The sequence below is a fragment of the Culex pipiens genome, chromosome 3, assembly GCF_016801865.2.
Source record: "Culex pipiens pallens isolate TS chromosome 3, TS_CPP_V2, whole genome shotgun sequence".
In the NCBI taxonomy this organism is placed as follows: domain Eukaryota; kingdom Metazoa; phylum Arthropoda; class Insecta; order Diptera; family Culicidae; genus Culex; species Culex pipiens.
Genome location: NC_068939.1, coordinates 75,403,064 through 75,427,823, shown reverse-complemented (window position 1 = coordinate 75,427,823; position 24,760 = coordinate 75,403,064). Strand labels below are relative to the sequence as shown.

At 34.1% G+C, this 24,760-nt stretch overlaps 1 protein-coding gene across 1 annotated transcript in view; it reads left to right on the top strand.

Annotated features, from left to right (window-relative positions):
- LOC120415738 (uncharacterized) overlaps window positions 1-24,760 on the top strand; it is a 197,020-nt gene that overhangs the window by 164,988 nt on the left and 7,272 nt on the right. Inside the window, exon 7 of the mRNA XM_052710239.1 lies at window positions 4,158-4,328. Within this exon, the coding sequence (XP_052566199.1) occupies window positions 4,158-4,324 (167 nt within the window). The 3' untranslated portion in view covers window positions 4,325-4,328. The remainder of the gene's footprint in view (window positions 1-4,157; window positions 4,329-24,760) is intronic.

Genomic DNA, 24,760 nt, shown 5'->3' with positions numbered 1-24,760 from the left:
TAAGTTTTTTTATCAACAAAAAATTATAAAGGTTAGCATTTAAAAGTTTAAATTAAACCTTAATTTTGAAAAAGTATAAAATCACTTTACAAGTGGTCAACGGGCCATTTTACATGATCATTCAAAATGGGTCCGCGGGCCACAAAATATCACCTCGCGGGCCACGTTTGGCCCGCGGGCCATACTTTGGTCACCCCTGGCTTAAACTAATGGAGCCTAACATTTCAAAAGGGCACATAACTTTGGTAAACAATAGTGTATCCCTTTCACTCAAATGACAGTTTACATAAGGTGTGAAAGGGACACACTCTTGGTTAAAAAAGTTATGTGCCCTAATGAAATGGCAAGCACGAAATGTCCAGAATTCGAAGCACAACAAGTCATTTTGATATATACATTCAATTAATTGTTTATAGAACATCTGGATGGCATTGCATCGTATCAAAAAGTGGCCAAAGACAAACTTGTATGAAATTGGACGAGGTTTTTAATTTTTTTAGTTCAAAAATTAAATTTTTGGGTAATGTCACGATTTTAATATCGTTCAAAATGTTTGAGGAAATAGCCTAAGATGTAACAAAAAAACTCACGAAAAATGCACGAAAAAAACAAGCCTGTCTTATAGAAATGGCCAAGAACGACCAAAATATGGCCAAAACCGCTGTTTTTGAACATTTTTATTTTTGAATACGCTGTATTTTCACAAGGATTGGACTAAAGACAATGGTCAATATGAAGACTTTTATGTAAAATTGTCTAGGGAATCGATTCCCGCTATCGGTTTTTAAAAATTTTAGTGTTTAGACCACTTTTCAAAAACACAGTTTTAGTAAATGATTTTTGTATTTTTTTAGGGAGAGACATACCATCCTGCATCCAGGCTATTTCCTCAAAAAAAAAATAACGAAAAGAATCGAAAACCTCGGAGAAGAAGCGTGTATTTTTCTTACAGTGTATTTTTTGTTCAGAAAGCCCATCCAATTTCTTACAAGTGTCTTTGACCATTTTTTGAAACGATGCAACGGCTTCGAGATACAGTTATATTTAAATAACGAAATACAAAAATATTTAAATATATGGAGTCACTTACACAAAAGTTAAGTTTGTTAATAATAAATTTTATGTGTTTCATTCAAATTAATCTTCATATTTATATGCATTATCAGTAGAACTTTTTTTTATAAGATGTGAAAAGTTTTGATTCGTGCTTCGAATTCGATTCTATTATAAATAAAAGTTGATTTAACAAATTTCAGGCAAAATTGCGACTTTTAAAATATTTTACCTGCAATTTATATGTGTTTTGTTAAAAAGCTAATAAACTTAGTTAACTAAATATAAACATTGATTGTTTTTTCTTAAAACTTATATCACCCACCTGAGCGATGGTAAATTTGACATAGAAATAAAATTTGAACACCTTATATTTAATTTTAACGAGAAAAACGGTTTCAAAGTCACCCCGGAATTTATAATAAGAATTATCAACGCAACTACTTTTTAAAGCATAATTGAATAAACTTTTTTTCAAAGATAGTGCATGAACCTTGTGTGGCCTACCCCAGTACATGTTTTAAAAATGATAATCTTGAGAAAAACTTTAACATTTGGAAAATATTCCAAAAATAAATTGAAATCCTATCAATGTCACCCCGGTTTACGGTATTTGTGAAAAGAAGTTTTTACAAACTGGCAATATTTTTTTCCGTGTGCCTATTTTTTATAGATAGTCCTGATCAAAATCTACAACTGTAGGCACCAAATCAATCAGAAAAATCCTCCAAAAGATACAGATTTTCGAATATTTACGTACCATTTTTGTATGTCCAGTTTCCAGAACTGAATGGAGCCTTGTGTGGGTTAACCAAAGTTTGGGCCAAATAAAATATACAAAATCATGAATGAAATCGGACGATTTCTTAGAGAATTTCTCACATGTTCCATTGCAATCTTGTTTTAATCATCTTCATGATTTTGTGCTTTCAAAAAACGCACTCACACACGAAAGAGCAATAATTTTGATGGACTAGTTTCCTGTTTGAAATTGGCGCATGCCGAAACCGAGCTCCGAACATCCCGTCCCAAATTGCTCGTGTTGTGTTAAATGAGCTGAAAATACCAATTTGCAGAGTGCGCCCCAGATTGGGAGTTCAAACGCACTCATCTTTCCATCAAATCAGACAAAGCTTGAGCATGAGCAAGTTTGACCTCGTTGATTAACCATCAGCAAATCGACAGGTCACTGATTAGGAAAATCGAATTTTGGGTGAAGATTTTGTGTTGTTTACACAGCAAAAAAAGTGTAAATTTGAAAGGTGTAATTTTTAATGTGTTTAATATTACCTCTTTTATGATGTAATTTTACCTCAATTTAGATTGAAAATGCGACATTACACCAGAATAGTGGTTAAATTACACATTTTCAGAGGTAAAATTACTCGTTATATTCGTCTGACTTAAAAGATGTACCCCTTTTCAGATGTAATATTACCATGATTTTTTTTTCTGTGTAGTCGTGCAGTCGTGTCATGTTCGTCATACTTGAATGTATACTATACATTGTATAGCTTATTTTTAGAAAATATGATCAAAATGTACAAATTAATAATAGAATATGTATTTGAAAAAGTTTATGTATCGCGGAAGAAACCTTATACAAATAGAGGGTGACGATTCTCGAGATTTTCAATTTCCCGGGAATCAAGAGTTGAATTTGGCCATTTCCCGGGACCCGGGAGTTTCTTTGACTATTCTAATAGTGCCAAAATTTAAAATGAAAAGTAATAAATTTATTTCTTTTTAAATGAATTCAGTTACAATTAATTCATACTAATTCTATGAAACGTTAAGTAGCCCCATTATTTTGAGGAACTATACTGCCCATATTCGCATGAATGTACGAAGTTGACTTTATAGCTGTCGGCCACCATTGCTAGTACCAACCACTAGTGTCTTCCTTTTAACTACAAGGACATCGCCGCCCTGGGCTCCTAAGTGTTTGAGTACGGCACGGAGCGACGGCGCCGGATAACCATATTTACACAAAGAATTTTAGAGCGCCCGCCGCGGGATTCGAACCAGCAACCTCTGGATTGTGAGCCAGTGCGCGGTCCGATTGATCCACACGGGCGGGGATGAATGTCCCATATGCAAAAACAATAAGCTGAGAAAACCGCAAATCAAGTTTGTCCCACACATTACGTGTTAAGTTTTCACGAAAAAAATTTAATTCCCCCTGATTTCTAGAACAAAGTACTGGATGATTTTGAACTAAACTGCATCATTAGCTCAAAAGTGATGAAAATGCATATGGGACATTTATGCAAACAGGGGCAGTATATAAAACCTTTTGATTTTTTTCTGAATCTGCAAATACAAAATCGTTTCTTGAGCTTTTTAAGACTCAAAATTGTAGTTTAAAATATTTACGAATCTTAATTCGCACTGAGTGATTTTTCAAAAGTTGCACAAAGTTGTTATTAGATTTTTGTAAACAAAAAATAACTAATATAGTTAATATATAATTTCCCAGTATCGGGAATTTTGCAATATGATAAACAACGACTTAAAACAACAAATTAAACTGTTTTTTTTAGGTAAACTGTAAATATTCATTGAAGAAATATTTACAGTTATCAGAAAAGTCCATTTGTTCACAAAAAAACTAGATTATGAGGATTGCTATACTCGAGAGAAGATATGGGAATTGAATTAGAGGGAAAATTTGTTTCCCTCTAAGAAATAATAAAGAAAATATTTGAAAACTGTGACGGTTTAATATTTTTAATGGTAAATTTTGGGGTCAAATTTTTTTTGGCATCATTCTATTAAAGTTTTTGGAATTTTTGACAAGTTAAAATTCACACTTTCTGAATAAGAAGATTAGAGAAGCATTGGTTTGTTGTAACTTGAACATCGAACATTGAACATTCAATGTTCAAAACAATTTTGAATTTTTCAAATGTTTTTCTGATTAGTTTATATAATTTTGCTTCAATATTTATGAGTTAAAAATTTCCCGGGAGTCTCGACCGAATTTCCCGGGAATCGAGAGGTCCAAAAATGGTCGATTTCCCGGGAATTTTTTCCCGGGAATTCCCGCTCGTCACCCTCTATGTACAAATATGTTGATGATAATTTAATTTTTCTTATTTCAGGTGTTTCGTACAAGGTGGGCTCGGTGTTGAAGCAGGAAACCGGCAACTGCCTGCACTGCGTCTGTGTGGCCGGTCCGGAGAATGATCCGGTGCCCCGGGTAACCTGCACGCCGCTCAACTGTCCACCGCTCATCCTGCCCGACATTCTGGACGGTGCGGGCTTCTAAGAAGGTGAGCTTTGTACTTGTTTTAAACAGTTTAAAAAAAATTGTGTTCATGTAAAAATCTTAACCCATATTTCCCTCGATTATCTCCCCTGAATCCAAACCGGGAAAACCCCCAAACCTCAATCAAGCAAATTGATTCGCCACCGGAATCAACCGCCACCACAATCAAAGATGTCACATTTCCGACAGAGCACACGATATTTGCAATATCAAATGACTCCTTCCGGCCCAGAAGGCACCCATTTCGCAGCAGACGAAAAAAGAAAACTCTTTCAATTTGCATAACAATAAGCATGTTGTTCTAAACGGTTGCTCTCCATACGCCGTGGGCCAAATTCGTGGGTTGAAAAACGGAAAATCGGGAAAATCGGAAAATGGATTGGTTCAGAGATTTGCCAAAACCATCAACCACCTTGGCACGTTTCAATGAATATTTGAATAAAAGATTGCGCCGGGAGCCATATAGGGGTATCGTCGTGTGTGTGTTTGTGAGGGATATCAATATTTCTAGGTGAGAATTGAGGCAATTTTCCGTTTCGAAACAAGCGGCAGCATCGAACAAAACTCGTAATATTCGTTTATATCTTGTTTGATGATGTTTTTTTCGCTACATCCATTCCCATCGAAGGATAGGAAAAGGTTTTGTCGGATTTTTTTTATCCCGCCGGGAGAAAGTAGCTTCATTACGATGAAATACAACACAGACCTACCGGAAAGTTTTTCACCTTCATTATTCATGATGGGAGAAGCACTTCAGGGTAATGGCAGTCGAATAAACAGCGATGAATTTGAACTTGACCTTTGTGTTGCAAAAATAAACCAATATTTTAAACGTCATAAAGAAATACATACGATGTTTGCAGAAAATAAACTAGGCAAACAAAATAAATATATATTTAAATAAGGTCGTCGCAAATATTTACAATCAGTCTCATATCACCAAATCACCCAGAAACATCAGTGGTTAAACAAAAAAAATGTCATAAAATTTCAAAATGTTAATGGTATTAGCAGTCTAATCATCTGAAAAGTCTTTGAAATGCATTTTCCAGCATTGAAAATCAAAAAATCATGAATCATGAAAAGACGTCAAATAAAGGAGTTATCAATTTATTCCACTTAATTTTGCCATTTACGAACACTGTGCGATGGTGCTACCATGGGTGTTTAAAGGATAATCATGACGAAATGGAGTACTGATTGTGGAATGATGTTCATTTATCGATATTTTAACCATGTGACTAGACCATGACCAACATAAAACGATTAAAAATCATTCAAAAAAAAAAAAAAACTACTTCGTATTGTTTGCAAAGTGCACAAAAAATGCAAACATTTTTTTTTTAAATATGAGTGGTTAGATTTGAAAGGAAAATCAAAAGAGCTATACTAGTTTTGTTTACGAGCTGAACACGGTATGAATGAAAAATATTATTTCAGAATGATTTCTTTTTTCAATTCAACTTTATGTTTCAACGTTATTTTAAACACACAAAAGCAAGTTTGAAAAAAATAAATATTATCAACCAAAAATATCACTTCGATTAATTGTACTTTTCAAATCGTAAAATCAATCAACGGCTTATAAAATTAATATAATTCTTTGTCAACATATTGTTTATATTTTCTTTAACTTTTTATTTTATTTTTTACATATAGTCAAGCTATTAATTGATTCTCACACTTATTTTAACCGTTAGAGTAGCTATTTTCAACAATTTAGTTGCAAGAGCAATTCCAGCCCAAAACAGGAATTTTTAAGGAGCGAGTTTTTCACCGATGTGAAACAGGTTGTATCGAGGTGCTCCGATTTGGATGAAACTTTCAGGGTTTGTTTGTCTATACATGAGATGAACTCATGCCAAATATGAGCCCTCTACGACAAAGGGAAGTGGGGTAAAACGGGCTTCGAAGTTTGAGGTCCAAAAAACATAAAAAATCTTAAAATAGCTCGCATTTCCGTAAAACTTCATCAATTCCAACTCTCTTAGATGCATTCGAATGGTCTTTTGAAGCCCTTCAAAATTTGCTATAGACATCCAGGATTGGTTTGACTTTTTCTCATAGCTTTTGCAAATTACTTTAAAAATGGATTTTTTTAAAACCTTAATAACTTTTGCCAACAGCCTCCAACACCCATACTCCCAGAGGTCAAAAGTTAGAGAATTTCATGGACTATAAGCCTACGGTATTAACTTTTTGGCCAATCGCAGTTTTTCTCATAGTTTTACGATTTTTCTAGAACAAACATTTTACAACGTTAGTTTTTGCCCTGTAGGCCTCCATAGCGGCACTTTTTGGTCTCAATTTTGACATATTCGGAATCCTCAGAAAATTTTACATTAGATTGAGGTGTTGTAATTTTGAATTTGATTGTAAAAAATGCCATTTAGAATTAATTAAAATATTATTTAGCATTTTGTCGGATCAGGGGTAAAACAAGTTTTCGCCTACTTGATACAGCATTTGACGTATTGATCACAGGGTAAATAAGATCTATTTCTTTTTTCAAAAATGTTTTATTTAATTTTTTTTAAAGCAATATTACAACTCAAATACTTCTACCTTACGTGAAATTGTCCGAGGATTCCGAATATGACAAAATTGAGACCAAAAAGTGCCGTCTTCTTGGCCTAAAGGGCAAAAACTAACGTTGTAAAATGTTTGTTCTAGAAAAATCGTAAAACTATGAGAAAAACTGCGATTGGCCAAAAAGTTAATACCGTAGGCTTATAGTCCATGAAATTCCCTAACTTTTGACTTCTGGGAGTATGGGTGTTGAAGGCTGTTGGCAAAAGTTATTAAGGTTTTAAAAAAAATCCATTTTTAACAGTAATTTGCAAAACTATGAGAAAAAGTCAAACCAATCCTGGATGTCTATAGCACATTTTGAAGGACTTCAAAAGACCATTCGAATGCATCTTAGAGAGTTGGAATTGATGAAGTTTTACGGAAATGCGAGCAATTTTAAGATTTTACATGTTTTTTGGACCTCAAACTTCAATGCCCGTTTTACCCCACTTCCCTTTGTCGTAGAGGGCTCAAATTTGGCATGAGTTCATCTCATGTATAGACAAACAAACCCTGAAAGTTTCATCCAAATCGGAGCACCTCGATACGACCTCTAGAACAAACCGAGCAGAATCTACAAATACTGCCTCTTAGGCACTTTTTTCTCGACCCTCCAGTTTCACTCGATAAAGACATTTGCGAGGGCGTAAGTGTTTTAAATATTTTTGTATTTCGTAAATTAAATATTGCTGTATCTCGAAGCCGTTGCATCGTATAAAAAAAAGGTCAGAGATAAACTTGTAGGAAATTTGATGGGCTTTCCGAAAAAAAATACCCTGAAAGAAAAAACACGCCACTTTTAGGAGATTTTTTGATTTTTTTGTTTAAAAGTCAAATATGAGATGAGCCCAAGATTTTTTTTTCGTTCAAAATTTTTATGAAAATAGTCTAAGATGTTACAAAAAGACTCACGAAAAATACAGGAAGGGGCAACTCACCTAAAAAAATACAAAAATCATTTACTGGACCTGTTTTTTTGAAAAGTGCTCGACACGTCAAAATTTTCAACATCCGATTACGGGAATCGATTCTCCAGACAATTTTACATAAAAGTCTCCATATTGACCACTTTCCTTAGTCTAATCCTTGTGAAGTTACAGTTGTTTTAAAAATAAAAATGTCGAAAAAAAATGGTTTTTTGATGGTTTTTGACAATTTCTATGTGACAGACTTGATTTTTCAGTCTCGAAAATATTTTTACCGAAAAGCTCGTCCAATTTCCCATAAGATTGTCTTTGACCACATTTTAATTGGAAGTATGGGCTCACAGATATAAGCTAATTGCATTACTCATAACTGAAAACTGAATATTTTTTTAGTGTAGTTCAGTGGATGGTAGTAACCTGGATAGTAAATTAGCTTAAATCATCAAAAAACGAGTTACTTCGAAAAGTCGTCAGAGACAATCTTACGGGAAATTGGACGAGCTTTCCTTTAAAAATATTTACGAGACTGAAAAATCAAGTCTGTCATGGAGAAATTGTTAAAAACCATCAAAAAAACATTTTTTCGACATTTTTATTTTAAAAACAACTGAAACTTCACAAGGATTGGCCATAGGACAGTGGACTTTTATATAAAATTATCTGGAAAATCGATTCTCGTATTCGGTTTTTTGAAAATTTTAACGTATAGAGTATTAAAAAAAGTAAGTAAATGATTTTTTTTTTCAAAAAAACAGTTTCAGTAAATGATTTTTTTTTTTCAAAAAGAAACAGTTTCAGTAAATGATTTTTGTGTTTTTTTGGGTGAGTTGCTCCATCCTGCATTCATCGTGAGTCTTTTTGTAACAATAATTGTGAACGAAAAAAATCGTGGGCTCACCTTAAAATTTCACTTTTAAACAAAAAAAAAAATCAAAAAATTGCATAGAAGTGGCGTGTTTTTGTCTTTCAGTGTATATTTTTTCGGAAAGTCCGTCAAATTTCCTACAAGTTTGTCTTTGGCCACTTTTTGATACGATGCAACGGCTTCGAGATACAGCAATATTTAAATTACGAAATACGAAAGAGACTTACGCCCTTCTCAAATGTCTTTATCGAGTGAAACTGGCTCCATATACAAAAAATTGCTTATATAAGCGTAGGATAACATTTCTACAAAGTTTCATTGAAATCGGAGAGGGTTCGGTACAACAGATTCCCTAGTTGGCATGGAATTGCTCGCAAAATATTTTTCAGAAACCGTGATCAGAGCAACAATTATACAATGAACGGAAAATGGTGTCAATTACAGCCTCAAGCCTTTGTACTAAATTTCAGCAATTTTTTTTCTCCTAATTAGAGCGTCCAATTTCCCTTGGTTACAAAAATCCCGGAAAACGGAAAATTTTCAACCAATTTCCCGGGAAATTTAAAATTTTTTGAGAATTTTCCGTTTTCCGGGATTTTGTAACCCAGGGAAATTGGACGCTCTAATTGAGAGAAAAAAATTTGCTGAAATTTAGTACAAATGCTTGAGGCTGTAATTGACACCATTTTCCGTTCATTGTATAATTGTTGAAGGGATTACGTTCCAGAACCAACAATGACAATAATTAAAATAATAATTGTTTTAATCGTGGATAAATGACACCTTCAATGTATAAAAAAAAATTGTTACATTAAATAAAAAACAAACGATGAAGGTAAATACTGCGTCATCCATAATGTATTTCACGCTCTAGGGGGGAGGGGGGGGGAGGGGTGCTTTGCATGTTATAAGTATAGCAAAATCGTATCAAAGAGGGGAAGGGAGGAGGGGCTCAATTTTGGCGAATTTTAGCGTGACGTACTTTATGAATGAAGCCTTTATAATGATCGTGAAATTACTCTTCAATAATTCGTTTATTAGAAGTAAATCGTTTATTAGAAGTAAATCGTTGATTAGATGTAATTTTCCATGCAAATTTTTCCAGCAGTAAATGTTCTCAGCAACCAATCACATTTCTCACATAGTAAGTGCAACCCAAATTTACATCCAAACAACGTACAAGCTATAAATACAAGCACTAAACCACCCTTCTGCCATCTGATAGAACATAGTTTAGTGCAATTTAGCGGCATGCTTTCGAGCCAAACCAAAGTGAAGCGCAGCTGATATGTTTGCCCAAAGGAAAAGACGAACTGCAAGCGGTGGTTTATTGGAAATTGAAAATTTACGGACCCTCGTACGTGAGCGGAACGCCATTTAAGGTTGCGGGTGGTTTAGGGATCTTTGCTAGAAATTCTATTGTATTTCAAGATTTTATTATTTCAAATTACGAGTTCATATTTATTGCTTCAAATTCATTCGTTGAACGATGTAATTTGATTGAACATGTTGTTGATTGATTTAAAAAGTTTACTAAATTGAAAAAATAGGTTGGGTGTTTCTCTGATTTTTTTTTGTTTTCTTTCTGATTTCTTTTAATTCCATTTTTACCCGTTCAAATAAAGGAAGCTCAGACAATAAAACAAAATAAACGACTCGTACGAGGATGCTGGACGGAGGACTCTCCGTTGCATGAAGCTGTTTTGCAGCAACAAAACGCTTGGAAAGTGGAGCAGTGTTTGTTTGTTTGTTGTTTTATTTCCACTCATTAGGAAATAAAAATAACGACTCTTTCAAAAGTCTTGAAACAAAGAGCGCTGAGCACGCGGTGATTTTGCTGCAAAATGCACTTGAATGTTTGAAATTCTCATTATTTTGAATCTCTACTAAAAACACACAAAAGTTACAAAAGGGTCATAAATATCAGGTGATTTCCCTGGGAAATGGTTGATCAAACAGAAATCGCTCGTTAGAATATATGGCATGTTAAACAAATTTGCATAGCGCTCAAATTAAAACATAACTTCAACTTTTAATTATTTACAACTGCTCGATTTCCACTAAACCAAATCAAACAGTCAACCATGCAAAGCAAAAGAAACAACATTATAGTATTGAATGCATTTCCAATGAAGTGACTTTTTTTTGTGCCGGCAAAAATGATAATTATTATCGTTTTAAAACTGACACCGAAAAAATAAATAAAATTTAATCTCATTTTCAAACTACAATTAATCGATTTTTGACAGACCAGTCCAGAATGTTCTGTTGTTGTGCAATACAGTTTTTTTTAATATCACAACATTTTAATTTTGTTTCATCAAACTTTTAAATTGATTACTTCTTTTGCCTAGCGTGCATAAATTAAGTTGTTATCAAATCGCGCAAATCAATTGAAATTGCAACTTCTGCAATGTTGTTTTTCCCCCTCCTGCCAACCTCAACTAGTGCGTGCGATGATTCCACTTGTCAGATAACAACCATAACCGTTAACGGACACTTTCCTGATTAAGTGGAACTCATTTGTGGAGCGGCCACGTCCGCCCCTACTTCCTTCCCCTTATCACATTGGCAGAATCACCCCTCGCCGCCACCACCAGCACCACCAGGAATGGCCATATTTGGCTTTATGACATGCCATGAAGCGTTAGCAGGCAGGAAATGAGGGCAGAAGGCAGGTTCTGGCTGGCCCTGCGATGATAATGATATGTTTGGCCTCTTCAGATTCCAATTTGCCACGTGGTGCCAAATGGTGGTGGTTAAGGGGGCGCAGCGATGGCGATGGTGGTACGTGGTGGAGGGAATTCAATGGGCACTGCCATTAATACCCTATTAACACTCCCTCCCACTTCGGGTCCTTGCCGCGGGACTGCTCGTGGGAATAACGGTGTGTTTTGTGGAGGTTGTTTGGATATGTGGATTGTATTTTTTTTTAAATCATTACAGTTAAATTGTAATTTGAAATGCAGTCAATTATAAATATTGGAATAAAGTGCCTTATGAAGGTTCTTAACAGGCCTATTTTAAGCCCTAAAGAGATCTGGCAAGAAAACCCCAGTAAGGTGGTTGACTTCATTTTAGAAATCATACCTGAATGGGGCATACCGCAACGTCAGCCAATGATCGCTATCTTAAATGGTAACGTGTCATCCTGAAGTCTGCGATAATAAAATGGGTATGCCGCAATAGATCAAAGTCATGGTCGCAGTGGTCTCAACCCAACAAAATAAGGTTCCTTATCACGACTTCACGAAAAAAAAATTGAGACAAAACAAAGAAAATCTAAAAAAGTAACAATTTCAAAACCTTTTTTTTTTGAAAATCGCGATAACTTACAAGTAAACCCTTTATGTTTATATATTAAAATTTTTGTAATCGTCTGCTTTACAACTTTATGCAATATTTTTACACTCAAAAAAAAAGAACATAGCAATGTTTAAAAAAACACGAAATATTAAAATGAAATTTTTTGATCTGAAAGAAAAAAATATTATTTCAGGTTATTGCAGATTTGAAAAGTACATTAAATTTCTAATAAAATGACAACTCCCATTTTTTTTAAAAATCGAATAACGAAAATTAGCAGAATTTTTTAAACTATTTTTGTAATTTTTTTTTCGTGCGAAAAATAAGTTTTTTTTTTAAATTTTGAGTACGCCATCAAATATATGTACGACCCCACAGTCAGGAGATATCGAAAAATGGAGCTCGCTATCCATATAATTTAAAACTGCTGTTTGTTCATTAGGATGTCAATAAAAAAAAACGATCTCGGGAATATCCAGCAATCGCCTTCGACAAAGTTGTTTGTCATGAAATATTACTTGAAAACCACCTTTTGGTGGAATTTTTGAAATTTTAGCTTTTCCCTATACATTTTAGGCAATTTTCCCATGCAAACTTTAGTGATAAAAAGCGACCACCTTAACCGATTTGGCTCAAAATTGGCACAGTTACTTATGTTAACCTGAGAAATCGAGCCAGTGAGCATCTCTGCCTGTGTGAATCAATCGGACCGCGCACTGGACTCACAATCCATAGGTCGCCGGTTCGAATCCCGAGGCGGACGCAAACATTTCTAAGTGTAAATATTGGTATTCGGTGTCCTCTACCCGTGCCATACCTTCACACATAGGAGACCCGAGAGGCGGAGTCTTGTCGCAAAAAGAACGATACACGCCTGTGGATCCGTTGAGGAAACCGCAAGGCTTAAGAGGGACACATTATAAGGTGTTACGTCGATTCCGTTTCCGAGTATCTCTTAAGATATTCAAAAAAAAAAAACATTTTTCTTGTCACCCTAATGTTCACCTAAAAGAGGTATCATTTCAATGTTGCATTGCTTTCTATTTTGATAATTTTAAATTCATAAATATAAATTATCTTCATTTATCATCAAAAAAGGTTCTTGGAAACCTAATCATCAATCTAATGATTTGGATTTGAAAAGCACTTGACGTTAGTTATAATGAATTACATAAAATTACATAAATCCACAAAAAATCTTTTTTATTGTTGTTTATTTCAATAGTTACCATGGTTGCTCATGATCGAAAATATTTTTGTTCGTAAGGTTCAGGAAACATCATAGAAAATTTGTCCAAGCAATTTAACCCTCTACAACCTAACCCCACCTTTAGACGGGCTTCGATCTGAAAAATCGACAAAAATCAATTTTTCAACCAATTTTTGATCTTTAAAATTTTTGAAAATTTTAGGGTTGGAAGTTTTACTTGTTTTATGTGACTTTGCCAATGTTTTTAAAAATGTCATTTTGTTAGGGGCTGTGTTTTTTACTAAAATTTCCTATATCTAAGTAAAAATAAGTATGCAGTAATTTTTGTAGTGCACCAGTCTATGCCTCTATGCATTTTTCAACATTTTAAATGATAATGTTACCATTCTATAGCAGAAAATGTGTAAATCAAGTAAAAAAATTGAAAAAGTGACTGTTTAAACATGAAAAATTAGATAGGCGAAATGTAATCATATGAGGTGTTAGAATAGGCCAAATACTACCAAAAACAAACATGAACTAAACAAGATAAATGAAAATTAAAATACAAAAAATAAAACAAGAAAAACATAAAACAAAAGAAGTGAAGTTTTTCGTAGAACAAAAGTTGCTCAAAATGACCTCCTGAACACGGAAAAAATAAAAATTTACGAAAAAAAATTTGGGTCGTAGAGGGTTAGCAAACCTTTGGACCTTTGGTTACTGACTTGTGTCACTTGTCACTTGTGTGCTATTTTGTGACACGTCTGCTGTAAAAAGATAGGACATGTCACAAGATAGCACACAAGCGACGAAATGTTACTAGCTTAACGTTTTCTGATCTTTCTGATAACAATATTTTCAAAAGGCTATATCCATAAAGTACGTCACGCTAAAATCAGCCAAAATTTACCCCCCCCCCCCTCCCCCCCTTTGTCACGCTTTTCCTATACTCATAACACGCAATGTCACACTTGCTCAGACCCCCCCTCCCCTCCTAGAGCGTGACATACTTTATGGATACTCGGATTTAAAAAGGGTTAAAGATGTGAAATATGGCCTTTGGGTAATTCTCTACCAAAAGGCTACAAATTATTGAAAAACAACTCTTTTTTCGCATGTTCAAAAATGGAAGGAGTCGTACCGCCCCTCCGTCACGAGATATCAAAAAACGGACCTCGGATTCGTGATCAGGGACAAAAGTTACCCCTTAGGACAAAGTTTCACGCAAATCGAAGAGGGGTCGGGGCAAATGCTGGGTGAGTTGGCGGAGAATTACCCCTTTTGGAGTTGTTTATCTTCAATTTATATTATTGATTTTATCGATTTCAGAAAGTTCAGCAAATTTCTCCTAGATGCAAGGTTTTCAAGGTTTTAAAAATCTGAACTGAGTGGTTTTTGGGGGATAACTAAATCACCCAAAGGTCCCAACTTATAACTTAGACTATCAACTTTTGCTGAGTAAAAATCTGTACACTTGGCCGATATTACCTCAAGGTATAACCAAAATTTTAAGGAATTATTTAGATTAACATTTCAACGCCCAAGGCTCAAAAAAAAGTGAACTGAGTGGTTTTTGGGGGATAACTAAATCACCCAAAGGTCCCAACTTATAACTTAGACTATCAACTTTTGCTGAGTAAAAATCTGTACACTTGGCCGATATTACCTCAAGGTATAACCAAAATTTTAAGGAATTATTTAGATTAACATTTCAACGCCCAAGGCTCAAAAAAAAGTGAACTGAGTGGTTTTTGGGGGATAACTAAATCACCCAAAGGTCCCAACTTATAACTTAGACTATCAACTTTTGCTGAGTAAAAATCTGTACACTTGGCCGATATTACCTCAAGGTATAACCAAAATTTTAAGGAATTATTTAGATTAACATTTCAACGCCCAAGGCTCAAAAAAAAGTGAACTGAGTGGTTTTTGGGGGATAACTAAATCACCCAAAGGTCCCAACTTATAACTTAGACTATCAACTTTTGCTGAGTAAAAATCTGTACACTTGGCCGATATTACCTCAAGGTATAACCAAAATTTTAAGGAATTATTTAGATTAACATTTCAACGCCCAAGGCTCAAAAAAAAGTTTTAACGGTAATTTCAACTCAATAGTCTCGGGCATAACTCAACCAATCAAGATGATTATTCTTTCCAGTGATTTGTTAGGATGTCTAGATGATTCTAGAACTTTGCAGAACTTAATTTGATCATTTTTTTCAAATCACTGGAAACAAGAATCGTCCCGATTGGTTGAGTAATGCCCGAGAACCAGCGAGTTGAAGTTACTGTTCCACCTTTTTTGGGAGGCTTGGGCGTCCGTTTAAGTTGGACATGCGTTGGGCGTTCCAGTGTTAATTTGGAATGTGGGACTTAAATAGATAGAACTGAGTGGTAATTACAGCTCATGAGTTCCTGGTGATTTTTTTTTTCTTTTTTGTTGTTAAACGTTTTAAAGTTCACGAAACTTAAAGTTGTCTTTTTCGAATAATTTGGTTCTGAGTATTTTCACGAGATATCTGTTAATTCAGATTATAACAGGTTTTTACAATCAGCAAAAAAAATCATTTCAACCCGATGGATTTCAAATGGTCTTGCCTTGTTGCATCCTGTCAAACTTATTAATTCGGTAAATTTGTGTTGTAAAAAACTCAAAAAAAGACGCGAAAAAAAAAGTTTGGAACGATGTTTTTGATCGCAAAAATTACAAATTTGATCAAATTAAGTTCTGCAAAGTTCTAGAATCATTTAGCCATCCTAACAAATCACTGGAAAGAAGAATTATCTTGATTGGTTGAATTGTGCCCGAGAACCATTGAGTTGAAGTTACCGTTCCAACTTTTTTGGAGCCTTGGGCGTTGGAATGTTAATAAGCTCTTTGACTTTGTAAACTTTAATTTTCTTATTTGTTGTTAAAATCAAACTTTAAGTGGTCATATCTCGAAAACGGTGCCCTTTATCAAGATTTATGTAGAGTATTTTTAGATTTCAAATGTGTTTTTACATTAAGAACTGAGGTCATTTAAATATTTTGGGTTAGATTTATTTTTTTTCCTAAAAACGCCATTTAAAATACTTCTAATTTGGTGGCAAAATGATTGTAGTATTTATATAAGGCTCGACAGTTGCAGGTTTTTGTCCCCTACAACTTATCAAAAAAATATAAAAAAAACTATTTTGGGAAATCGATTTTCTGTGAAAAAAAAATTAAAAGAAAGCATTTTTTCTTTGTGCCATTTTTTCTGAATAGTCTTCTGCAACTTTGCCTGGTGTCTATTTACCTATAAGAAAATTCCTTTAATACAGATTATACAGGTTTCGAATATTAAAAAAAAATGAAAAAAAAATGAAAAAAAATAATACATTACTTAACCAAGAGATTTTATCGGAAATTAAAAAAAATTCAGAATATTCTCCTCCGTTCCCCCGAGGTTGACAGATGACTTTGAGGCTGTGGAAATTTTCTGCGTGGCAAGACGTGCAATCAAATCATATCGAGTCGTGGCGGCAGCCTCCACGTTCGTGTAAATGTCTCCTGCGTGAGACAGTGGTGGGTGGAAAAACTGCCGCTGGGTGGTGGAAAAACGGTGCGTAAATTGCTCATTGAACTGGAAATTGAAAGTGATCGCTCGTGATGCTGCTGCTGAGTTGCTTCTGCTGTAAGTGCTTTCTTGCGTACAAATTGCTCTAAATTCGATTGCGCAAGCTTTCATTGATGGGATGAAAAGAAAGACGGGATTTGTTCGATGAATGCTAAGAGTGTGTTTTTTGTCTGCTAATGTTTGAGCATTAAATGACACTTCTTTGAAGATAACGATCATTTAATGTAATTATCGATAATTTGGTAGCATCACTTTGAATAAATTATTTGAAGTAAGGGAAAAGCAAACATCTTTAATGGTTTTAAGCAGCAAAAAAGAAGGTTCAATAAGTTTGAAAAAACACTTTAAAGAAGCTATGATCTCAATTTTTAATCCAAATTTCTCACTTTTGTTGATTAGAACAAAACCTCAAAAGTCTTTTCAGAATTTATAACTCTCAAAATTCGGAAATTGAAAAAAAAAATCAAACAACTGACCCTACTCTCACCAAAGTTCCCCCCAGAAAATAAATAGGCAATTTGACCTCTCCTCAAAGCCATCGTTTACAGGTTGTCACTGGCAGGCAGGAAGGAAAGATCCCTCAATAGATCGCACTCCCCGAAAGTCAGTCAAAAGGTGGCATCATGCCAACTTTTGGATCAGCAGAACCTTCCCTCAGCAAACCAATATCAATTTCCACTTTTCCCACTGCCTCTCCTTTAGGGAGTCTTTTATGTAAGAGCTCAAAAGAAAAACACAAGTAAAATCTCCCGGGGGGCACTGATTTAGAAATCACACCCACACCACAGAACACGATACGGACTTGGCGTTCAAAGGCCCGATTCTGTATACGGAGAAGTCTCGAGAAAATTAGATTTAAGCGAAACGAAAAATGAAATGGGAAAATGTGCTGTGACGTTTTAAGAAACTTTAAAAAATCCAACAATTTTAAACAAATTTAACATTTTTTGCAAGCATAAAAAAAAGGAATTACTTTTTAAAAGTTAAATGAAATACTCATCAGTAACTAAAGTAAAACTAAGCATAGTCATCCCCTCCCTGCTGTGGGCCCACGTCCCTCGACTTTTACTGCGTAAACGGAAATTGAAAGTTTATTGATTTAGCTGTCACACAGCTCCACTGGCCGTGGCCTTCTGGAAAATGAAAAGTAAAAGAAAAGTTTGAAGAGGGTGTTTTCCCAGGTTGTAATCGAATGGTGGAAATTTGTCATCTTTTTACACCGCCGCGGGGGTACAAAAAAGATTTACGTGAAGCCGACAGAGATGATGATGTTTGAGCTCGTGGTGTAACTCATCTTTGGTGACACGTGACACGCGAATTGTAACGAAAAATGATTTTTTTGATATGTCAAGAAATAAAAAAAATTCTTTTTGGAAGTTATAATTTTTTTATGTGTCTTTGCCAACGTTATAGAAAATGTCATTTTTTCTGGGGTCAACTTTGGCTTCTTACTATAATTTCTTCTATATTATGTGAAATTAGGTATGCAGTATTTTTTATAGTGTACTATGCCTCTAAGCATTTTTTTTTTTATAATTTAAATGATATAGTATCGTTCTGTAGTAGAAAATGTGAAAAACAAGCAAAAAACTGAAAAAAGTTACTGTAAAAACATGAAAAAAATACATAGGCAAAAGGTTATGAAAGAAGGTGGTAGAGTAAGAAAAATACTATCAGAAAAAAAAATAACAAGATAAATGCAAATTAACGGTGCACATCAGCCAGAGCTTTTGCACCCAGATATTTGTTACAGACTTTTTAGTATCTTCAAAACTACGGGTACTATCGACATATTTTGTTATTCATCCCCTAAACTACTGTCCACAAAGTAATTTACAACAAAGTTTGATTAATTTTCCAATTCCGTTATTGCAGGATTGGGTCCGTAAGTTTGACAATTTTGGAATAAGAAGACATCAACTTCCTTAGTTGCTGTGCACCCTTAAAATAATAGAAATGAAACAAGGAAAAATGAATACCCATAAAAAAATGCGACATTGTTATTAAGTGGAAATCAGGCCTGTTTTGACTATTTATGATGTATGTAGCATGTGTACATGTTAAATAGGTTCCAAACAAACCAATAATGCATTCAAAACCTTTTCTTTAGCTATAAAAAATGTCACAGCACATTTAAACTTAAAATTATCTTATTTGCTTCCAGCCCAGGCCACATTAAGGAGAAATGATTTTTCTGAGTTGATCTTTCTGAAGAACTACCTGTGATTTTTTGTATAGATTAAAAAGTAAACAGCCTTCACGGATACTGTTTCTTAGAGTTGTAACAATTAATTACACTGAATTTCACGCATTCTTTTAACCAGTTATACTAAAACAGTGAACTTTTTGAAAATATCTTGATTCTGAAAATGATTCAATTTTTAGAAATTTTTGGAGCCTGCAATGATTGAAGGAAGAAAAATATTGCAACAAATGATGGCTATTGACAGATGCCCTGATATGACTTTTAACAGTATAGAGACGTTGGGCACCCTTTAGAGCCATTGACATTGGTTTTAAGTTATTAGTTTATTTTGACGGAATCACTTAAGATGATAACCCAAATGGCATGTTTCTCTAAAATGACTAATTTAATCAAAAATTTGTAAACTTATCCGACTGGGCGTATTCAAGAGGGACTTCTAACGATGCTTTTGGCACAGGGTTGGATATTTTAAACTGTTCCGTTTTTTAGATATAAGGTATGAAATAAAGGTAAATTTTGTACCAAAAATACATTCATGATTGTAACCCGCCAATACCCAGTTTTGGCGAACTGCAAAAAATTGTCATGAAAATATCTTCAAAACATATTAAACTAACACCATGATACAAAAAAAAACAGTTTGTTAAATACATTTTAGAATGGAACCATTTTTCTGTGAAAAAAACGCACATGTCGCTTTTTTATGGGCCATACTGTACAAGAAAAGTAAAGTTCTTCGTAGAAAAAAAGTTGCTCAAAATGTCCTCCTGAACACAAGGAAAAAAATAAAAAAAGAACGATTTGCAAACTTAACCGATTTTCTGTTTCAAAAATGCTCATGATTGTGTATCTCAAAGTCCTCTAAAATGAAAAGAAATATTGTTTTGTTATGCTTTAAAGAAAAATGTTAATTAGTGTTAAATGGTTTGGGGTATCTTGCGTCCTTTCAACAATCTTTTTTTTTAATTTTCTGATCTTTCCGAAAAAAAAATACTTTGAATAATTTAAGTTTTAAAATTTTTGTTAGATATTTTCAGATCTTTTCATGTTTTTTTTTTTTATTTTGAGATCGAGGCTGAAATTTCAAAAGGTCCGCTCATTTCAAATTTCAGTCTCGACTCCAAAATAAATATGAAACAAAATGTTCAGAAAATTTTATCAAAAAAAGAAAAACTAAAATTTTGTTTTTCTTTGGTTCGCTGTGTATCAGCAACCAAAGATCCAATCTTCAATATTTCCTATATTAATTTTTCAAAACTTTTCGAAAAAATACTATCGGTAATGGTTACTCATGGGCACTATTTAACAAAGCAGAACTACTTTGACACTTTTTACAAAAATTTCAGACCCCACACCCCCTATTGTATGAAATTCTGTGTCTTGATATGGGGTTTGCTGATCGATTTGGTGTCTTCGGCAAAGCTGTAGGTTATGATTAGGATTTTCAGAATAAAAATAGGCATTTGGAAAAAGTACAAGTGTTTTATTTTACTTTTAAAAATTTCGGTTTTTATTTGAAATGTACTTTACAATTTTAATGATAAAATGTACCGTAGTAAGTACAAGTATTTTAAAGTATAAATTTAAAATTTTCTTTTCGCTTTTTGTTGCATTTTAAAAATAAGCTTCGAATTTTTTTCACAATTTTATCGCAGAATCTTTGAAAATCGGCCGATAAGTTTCTGAGATAAGCCTCACAAAGAATGAATAATGATGAAAATGATGTTTTCTGAGTGTCACCTAATAAGCCTGTAATTTTCAATTGACGATATCTCAGAAACTATTTGTCCAATTTCCAATGTAAAAAAATAAAACTTTTGAAAAAAAATGTGATTTTTTTCATAAAATATATTCAAAAACATCAAAATCAATCTTTATTTTTTGAAAGGTTCGGCTCAGAAACTAATTGTACGATTTTCAAAGTACGAGAGAAAAAATTGAAGGAAATTTTCTCAGCTATTAAAAAAATCAGATAGCCTTTTTTTGCAAAGTATTTTTTAAATGCAAAAAAAAAAAACCAAAAGAAATCGAAAATCTATGCCTAAACTGCTGTTTTACGGCGATATAATGTATACGCCATTTTGGACATTTTCAATTTTATTGTACAGTCTGATAAAGAATCTTAAAAGCTACCTCCTGACGAAAGAATTTTTCAAAAAACTGCTCTGGGGCCCATTTTATTAAGCAAACAAACAATGATGTATACGCCAATTTTACTCATCATGATGTATGTATACATTGAGAATTGATAGAAGTCAAATTCAATACTGTTTGAATGTTGATTTGAGGTTTTGGGACCAAAGACTGGGCAATATTTTATTACATTATTTCGATTTAATTCTTAAGGGGACGTCCATTAGGCGTCATCCATAAAGTACGACACGATCTGAGGGAAGAGGGGGGTTTTGAGCAAGCGTGACATTGCGTGTTAAAAGCATAGGAAAATCGTGACAAAGGGGGGTGGAGTAAATTTTGGCAGATTTTAATGTGACGTACTTAATGGATGACACCTTATCCACATCCACGCAGACACTTTTTTGATAATTCGAGACTCACCCACCTCCCTTGCGGACAATTGTTCATGCAAAAAATGTGTTTATGGAGCGTAGACAATCGCTAAGGGAGCGTTCTTTTATTACGTAACGCAAAAAATCGGATTTTTAGACCCCCTCCCCCCTCGTAACAAAATTTCCATACAAATTTTAAAAATTTTGTATGAAGCGTAACACGGCCTCCGACCCCCCCCCCTCCCCACCAACCGCGTTACGTGAAAAAATAACGCTCCCTTAATACCAGGGATGCCATATGATTTTTTAAAATGTCTGTGAAAAAGTCTGTGTATGTCTGTGTCTTTGTCTAAAATTCAAATAAATCAATTTACAGTCATAGAAATCTATCAAAAAATGTGTTTTTAAGCATTTGAAGACTAACGAAATAAGTTTCGATTGATATCTTTACAAAATAACAATTTAATGAAGTTTTTGAAAAGTCTGTGCACCTCAAAAAATGTCTAACACGAGCTCAAATGTCTGTGAAACACAGACAAATCTGTGTATCTGGCATCCCTGCTTAATACCCTCCCCCCCCCCCCCTCCTTAAAGTATCCACGTGGACAATGCATTAAGGTATCCGCTCAGTTGGCAAAATAGCTGGCACAAAAAATAAAGCCTGCTTCGATCGAGCAATGTATACATAGGGGAACAGCATCTAATTCCAGCGGCCTCTAATGTTGGCAGGTCAGAACTTTGACATTCAATTAAAGCTAATTAAAAGCGTTTTCAACTGAAATTGAGTGATAAATAGCTCAATAGGAAGTGAGCAAGCAAGTTTCTATCAAAAGTTTTGCAAAATTAGTTGTTTAAATAGTGAAAATCAGTAAATTGGATGGAGTTAGGAGCGAGTGCTTAACCTGCCAAACATACGAGAATTTCCCCTACATCATTGGGAAAGAAAAGTAGTGATTTTTTATTGCTATTTTTTCGGCCAAATGATGTTTGTGGTTTAAAATCGTAGAGAATTGGAAAAAACAAGAAATTTTGTAGCGGCCACATTTTAATTGTACTTTTTAACTGTTTCTACAGAGCAGACCTTAAATTAGTAATTTTAAATGAAAAAATGAACAAAAACAGAAAATCGTGTCTACAGCAAAATCACCTCAATGGCGTATACATCATATCGACTTTAAAAGTCCTAATAACCTAAAACTTTGTTGTAGACAACAATTCAATTCCTTCTCAAGATATAATATTTAATACATTTACATGTACTCATTTTGTATGACCAGCCCTAAAAATTGTCTGGAAAAACTAATTATGCAAAATTGTTTTTGGCTAGCATGAACAAAGTTTCTTCCAAATCAAAAAATTAGGAAAAAAATATGCGAAATCATAGAAAACTTCTCAATAATTAAATGGTTTTTATTTTTAAGAAAATGAAATTTTGTTCAAGGTGTAATTTTATGATCTGGGATCTATAGAAATTACATTGTAATTGTTTATCCGGGAAGGCAATAAAATATCTAAATCGATTCATCATTTGGACAACTTTTGTAAATTACAAAATTGAGTGTTTTTGAGTGTGAGTTTTTCACTCCTTTCTAAAATTACAAATTTCTAGCAACTCGATACAAACCTTCACGTTTGTTGTAAATTTCAATAGCAAAGCAAATATCAAATAAACACCAATTATCTCACTATTTTGCTGTTGAGTTACGGAATATTGAAGCGAAATTAAAGCATTTTTTATACTTTAGATGGAAAACATGTATGTTTCCGGAATGTTTTGTTCAAGAAGATATCATTTCAATTATACAGCAATTCCCCACGAAAACAGCATGGAAAAAAACAAAAGTGCTCGGATCGGGCTCAAATTTTTTCGGGGGTTCCCTGGCCTAAATAATTAGAATAGTATTTGTTTGTTTGGCCATTAGGGTGACCTACGCCGTTTTAGGGTGGTCTGAAAAATGGCCATTTTCGTCGATTTTCGCAAAAACCACTTTCATAACTCCTTGCCATTTCAATCGATTTCAATTGTCTTATATGTAAATGAAAGGTGATGAGTTGACCTTTCAAAGAAAAATAGTAAGAAGTTTCAAAAATCTAGCCTAACATATAAAAAGGGCGTATGAAACTTTAAAATGCCGTTTTGACGGTGTCTGGACCAAAGAACCTATACCTGGAAATATGTTTATCGAATTCCCCGGACATTTTTACATTACATACTAAAAAATGGGAGGAGTTCATTAACAGGATTCCGAAATATGATTTTTGCCTTCCTCACCTTACTGAGGAGAGGGTATAAAATCACTCTAAAAATGAACTTCTTAATTCGACCTCGTAGACCTACCTTCACGTATACCTATCGACTCAGAATCAAATTCTGAGCAAATGTCTGTGCGTGTGTCTGGATGTAAGTCCGTGCACCGAAAAAAAAAATGAACTCGATTATCTCCGGACTGGCTGAACCGATTTGGGCCGTTCTGGTCTCATTCGATCCGTCTTAGGGTCCCACAAGACCTATATTAACTACAGTGGACTCTCTGGCTGTCGATCTTCTTGATATCAATATTGCTCCAGCTGTCAATAAGTTTTTCAGTCCCTTCAAATAGATTGCTTTGATTTTCCGTTCTATAATTTGATAATTCCCGCCCTCGGCGGTCCCTTCAATATCGACAACGAGAGAGTCCACTGTATTATGAAGTATTTCAAAAGTTATGCTAAAAAAACGATTCTCGCTAAAGTTTGAAAGATTGTTAAAAGGGTGGTTTTTGTAGAAAACCCGTCTGATCATACATTAGAAAGGTATTTGAAAGACCTTTCTAATGAGCCCAAAACATTGAAGATCTGATAACCCTATCAAAAGTTATGAGCACTTAAGTGTCATTTGTACACAATTTAGAGGCCGGATCTCAAATATCTTGATGAAAAAGTTGTCCGGATCTATCATGCGACCTATCGTTGGATAGGTAATCAAAAGACCTTTCCAACAAGCCCAAAAGATTGAAGATCTAATAACCCTATTAAAAGTTATGTTCATATTTTAGAGGCCGGATCTCCAATATTTCGATGTTGGCCGGGTTTATTTTGCGACCCATCGTTAGTTGGATAATTGAAAGACCTTTCTAATGAATCAAAATCTTAAAGATCTGATAACCCCATGAAAAGTTATGAGCACTTAAGTGTTAATTATACACCTTTCTGAAGCTGGATCTCAGATATTTTGATAAAGATTAGGTCCGGGTCAATCATGCAACCTATCCTTGGGTG